At 43.4% G+C, this 5,000-nt stretch overlaps 1 protein-coding gene across 5 annotated transcripts in view; it reads left to right on the forward strand.

Moving 5' to 3' along the window:
• LOC118378026 (dynein axonemal light chain 4) overlaps positions 1 to 3,025 on the forward strand; it is a 4,504-nt gene extending 1,479 nt beyond the window's left edge. For 2 of the 5 annotated variants that reach the window (XM_052517825.1, XM_052517826.1), the window contains exons 2-4: positions 440 to 523; positions 1,682 to 1,765; positions 1,927 to 3,025. In XM_052517825.1, the coding sequence (XP_052373785.1) occupies positions 452 to 523; positions 1,682 to 1,765; positions 1,927 to 2,091 (321 nt within the window). In that variant the 5' untranslated portion in view covers positions 440 to 451 and the 3' untranslated portion in view covers positions 2,092 to 3,025. Of the gene's footprint in view, positions 1 to 439; positions 524 to 950; positions 1,162 to 1,620; positions 1,766 to 1,926 lie in introns of those variants that run through there. The other 3 variants (XM_052517828.1, XM_052517829.1, XM_052517827.1) reach the window with 3 other exon arrangements.
• The last annotated feature ends 1,975 nt before the right edge of the window (positions 3,026 to 5,000 follow it).

A 5,000-nucleotide genomic window follows, 5' to 3' on the forward strand; every position in this document is an offset into this window, starting at 1 on the left:
TTATCTTGCTCCTTTGCACTACAGTATCTCTACTTGCACATTCATCTTCTGCACATTTACCATTCCAGTGTTTAATTGTTATATTGTAATTACTTTGCCACGATGGCCTATTTATTGCCTTAACTCCCTTATCTTACCTCATTTGCACTCACTGTATATAGACTTTTTGTTTTCTTTGGTTCTACTGTATTATTGACTATGTTTTGTTTATTCCATGTGTAACTCTGTGTTGTTGTATGTGTCAAATTGCTATGCTTTATCTTGGCCAGGTCACAGTTGCAAATAAGAACTTGTTCTCAACTAGCCTATCTGGTTAAATAAAGGTGAAATAAAATAAATATAGGTAGCTAGCTAAGTTAGCTTGCTACAAAGTTACTGATTCGTTTAGCTAGCTATGAAGAAACTAGTAAAGCCTTAACCAGTGTCTCTGTGTTTGTAGCGGTGGGGTGGAATGGCAGAGACAGCAGAGAGTAAGAAAGAAGAGGCAGACTACAAAAGGCTGCACAGCTTTCCTCTTATCAGGGTGAGGTGTGTGTGTGTGTGTGTGTGTGTGTGTGTGTGTGTGTGTGTGTGTGTGTGTGTGTGTGTGTGTGTGTGTGTGTGTGTGTGTGTGTGTGTGTGTGTGTGTGTGTGTGTGTGTGTGTGTGAGAGAGAGATCAGGGTAAGGTGTGTGAGAGAGATCAGGGTAAGGTGTGTGAGAGAGAGAGATCTGAGGGTAAGGTGTGTGAGAGAGAGAGAGGGTGAGAGAGAGATCAGGGTAAGGTGTGTGAGTGAGAGAGATCAGGGTAAGGTGTGTGAGAGAGAGAGATCAGGGTAAGGTGTGTGTGTGTCAGGGTGTGTGTGTGAGAGAGAGAGATCAGGGTGTGGTGTGTGTGTGTGTGTGTGAGAGAGAGAGATCAGGGTGTGTGTGTGTGTGTGTGTGAGAGAGAGATCAGGGTAAGGTGAGAGAGAGAGATCAGGGTAAGGTGTGAGAGAGAGATCAGGGTAAGGTGTGAGAGAGAGATCAGGGTAAGGTGTGAGAGAGAGAGATCAGGGTAAGGTGTGAGAGAGAGAGATCAGGGTAAGGTGTGAGAGAGAGATCAGGGTAAGGTGTGAGAGAGAGATCAGGGTAAGGTGTGAGAGAGAGATCAGGGTAAGGTGTGAGAGAGAGATCAGGGTAAGGTGTGAGAGAGAGAGAGAGAGAGAGATCAGGGTAAGGTGTGTGAGAGAGGGAGAGAGATCAGGGTAAGGTGTGAGAGAGAGAGTCAGGGTGGTGTGAGAGAGAGAGATCAGGGTAAGGTCAGGGTGTGTGAGAGAGAGATCAGGGTAAGGTGTGTGAGAGAGAGATCAGGGTAAGGTGTGTGATCAGGGTAAGAGAGAGAGATCAGGGTAAGGTGTGAGAGAGAGAGAGAGAGATCAGGGTGAGAGAGAGATCAGGGTAAGGTGTGAGAGAGAGATCAGGGTAAGGTGTGAGAGAGAGATCAGGGTAAGGTGTGAGAGAGAGATCAGGGTAAGGGTGTGAGAGAGAGATCAGGGTAAGTGTGTGAGAGAGAGATCAGGGTAAGGTGTGTGAGAGAGAGATCAGGGTAAGGTGTGAGAGAGAGATCAGGGTAAGGTGTGTGAGAGAGAGATCAGGGTAAGGTGTGAGAGAGAGATCAGGGTAAGGTGTGAGTGTGTGATGACATGTTGTTTCCCTCCGCAGCACACAGACATGCCAGAGGAGATGAGAGTGGAGACCATGGAGCTCTGTGTCACAGCCTGCGAGAAGTTCGCCACCAACAATGAGGTGTGTGTGTAAAATGCAGAGCTATGACACCTGGAAAGTTTGTTTGGATATAACTAGTAACATGACATCAATACCTATGGTGAGTTACTGTACTTGACAAATTTCTCTCTCTCTCTCCCCCATTTCACCCCCCCACCTCCCACTCCACCTCCCTCTCTTAGAGTGCAGCGAAGATGATCAAGGAGTCAATGGATAAGAAGTTTGGCAGCTCGTGGCACGTGGTAATCGGCGAGGGCTTTGGCTTCGAGGTGACACACGAGGTCAAGAACCTGCTCTACATGTTCTTTGGAGGAAGCCTGGCCGTGTGTGTCTGGAAGTGCTCCTAGCATCAACAACCAAATTAGATCTATAGATCTGTCTGTCCATCTACACTATATATACACACACAAAGGTATAGTGGATTTGGCTATTTCAGCCACACCCGCTGACAGGTGTATAAACTCGAGCACACAGCCATGCAATCTCTATAGACAAGCATTGGCAGTAGAATGGCCTTACTGAAGAGCTCAGTGACTTTCAACGTGGCACCGTCATAGGATGCCACCTTTCCAACAAGTCAGTTCGTCAAATTTCTGACCTGCAAGAGCTGGCCCGGTCAACTGTAAGTGCTGTTATTGTGAAGTGGAAACGTCTAGGAGCAACAATGGCTCAGCCGTGAAGTGGTAGGCCACACAAGCTCACAGAACAGGACCGCTGATGCGCGTAGCATGTAAAAATGGTCTGTCCTCAGTTGCAACACTCATTACTATCTATCTGTCCATGGATCATCTCTCTCTCTGTCGGTTAGCTTTCTCTTTCTTATTCTCTCCCGTCTGCATTGAGTTACTGTATCCTGTCCAATTGGACTTGTTCTTAAAATGCTGTGTGTGAATTCACTTCGACACAAATTAAATGCAGCCAGGGTCTCCAATACGTGTGTGTGTGTGTGTGTGTGTGTGTGTGTGTGTGTGTGTGTGTGTGTGTGTGTGTGTGTGTGTGTGTGTGTGTGTGTGTGTGTGTGTGTGTGTGTGTGTGTGTGTGTGTGACACTTCTCATTCATTCCATTCAATATGTTTTAGTACTTTATAATTGTAAGTATGTGTAAATACTTTGATGCCGATTGGATTAAAAAATATTTTTCTGTTTTTTACAGATACAGTACATACAACTGTTATTGACAAACAATTTGTTAGTATTTGTAGCTGACAGGTTGATACTGGCAATTTTCTGTTTGAAATTAACTGATTGTGAAATAAAACCTGAATTGTACTGAGAAATGTACTCACTATGAGTGTTACTGTCTAGTTGTCTGTGTCGTAGAGCCTCTCTTTCACATCTTTCAATTCAATTTCAATTCAAGGGCTTTATTGGCATGGGAAACATGTGTTAACATTGCCAAAGCAAGTGATGTAGATAATATATAAAGTGAAATAAACAAAAAATTAACAGTAAACATTAGACATACAGAAGTTTCAAAACAATAAAGACATTACAAATGTCATATATATATATACAGTGTTTTAACAATGTACAAATGGTTAAAGGACACAAGATAAATAAGCATAAATATGGGTTGTATTTACAATGGTGTTTGTTCTTCACTGGCTGCCCTTTTCTCGTGGCAACAGGTCACAAATCTTGCTGCTGTGATGGAACACTGGTATTTCACCCAGTAGATATGGGAGTTTATCAAAATTGGATTTGTTTTCAAATTCTTTGTGGATCTGTGTAATCTGAGGGAAATATGTCTCTCTAATATGGTCATCTTTCTCTATCTGATCACTGTCTTCTATCTTCTTTAAATGGTACATAGAGAGGTGGGGTAACCAATTTTGGGAAGGGGTGACAGAGACTTGATGATTTGTTTTGTGGAAGACATGTTCTTGGGATTACAGAATGTCCTAACACTCATTGGTTACTAGAGACCTGGTTGGTTTCTATAGGGACATGGTTACATGGGGATAGAATATGGTTTCTATAGGGACATGGTTGCATGGGGATAGAATATGGTTGCTATAGGGACATGGTTACATGGGGATAGAATATGGTTGCTATAGGGACATGGTTACATGGGGATAGAATATGGTTGCTATAGGGACATGGTTACATGGGGATAGAATATGGTTGCTATAGGGACATGGTTACATGGGGATAGAATATGGTTGCTATAGGGACATGGTTACATGGGGATAGAATATGGTTGCTATAGGGACATGGTTACATGGGGATAGAATATGGTTGCTATAGGGACATGGTTACATGGGGATAGAATATGGTTGCTATAGGGACATATGGTTGCTATAGGGACATGGTTACATGGGGATAGAATATGGTTGCTATAGGGACATGGTTACATGGGGATAGAATATGGTTGCTATAGGGACATGGTTACATGGGGATAGAATATGGTTGCTATAGGGACATGGTTACATGGGGATAGAATATGGTTGCTATAGGGACATGGTTACATGGGGATAGAATATGGTTGCTATAGGGACATGGTTACATGGGGATGGGGATAGAATGGGGATAGGTTGCTATAGGGACATGGTTACATGGGGATAGAATATGGTTGCTATAGGGACATGGTTACATGGGGATAGAATATGGTTGCTATAGGGACATGGTTACATGGGGATAGAATATGGTTGCTATAGGGACATGGTTACATGGGGATAGAATATGGTTGCTATAGGGACATGGTTACATGGGGATAGAATATGGTTGCTATAGGGACATGGTTACATGGGGATAGAATATGGTTGCTATAGGGACATGGTTACATGGGGATAGAATATGGTTGCTATAGGGACATGGTTACATGGGGATAGAATATGGTTTATTTTGGGACATGGTTACATGGGGATAGAATATGGTTGCTATTTAGGGACATGGTTACATGGGGATAGATTATGGTTGCTATAGGGACATGGTTATATGGGGATAGAATATGGTTGCTATTGGCAGCAGCTTGAGAAAGGACTTTGACTTTTTTTAACCTCAGAACAGACTCAGTTCGTCAGGACATGGACACTACAAGGTGTTGACAGCATTCCATAGGGATGCTGGCCCATGTTGACTCCAATACTTTTCACAGTTGTGTCAAGTTGGCTGGGTGTCCTTTGGGTGGTGGACCATTCTTGATACACACAAGAAACTGTTGAGTGTGAAAAACCCAGCAGCGTTGCGGTTCTTGACACAAACCAGTGCACCTGGCACTTACCATACCCAGTTCAAAGGCACTTACTTACATGTC

The sequence above is a fragment of the Oncorhynchus keta genome, unplaced genomic scaffold (genome assembly GCF_023373465.1).
Source record: "Oncorhynchus keta strain PuntledgeMale-10-30-2019 unplaced genomic scaffold, Oket_V2 Un_scaffold_984_pilon_pilon, whole genome shotgun sequence".
NCBI lineage: Eukaryota > Metazoa > Chordata > Actinopteri > Salmoniformes > Salmonidae > Oncorhynchus > Oncorhynchus keta.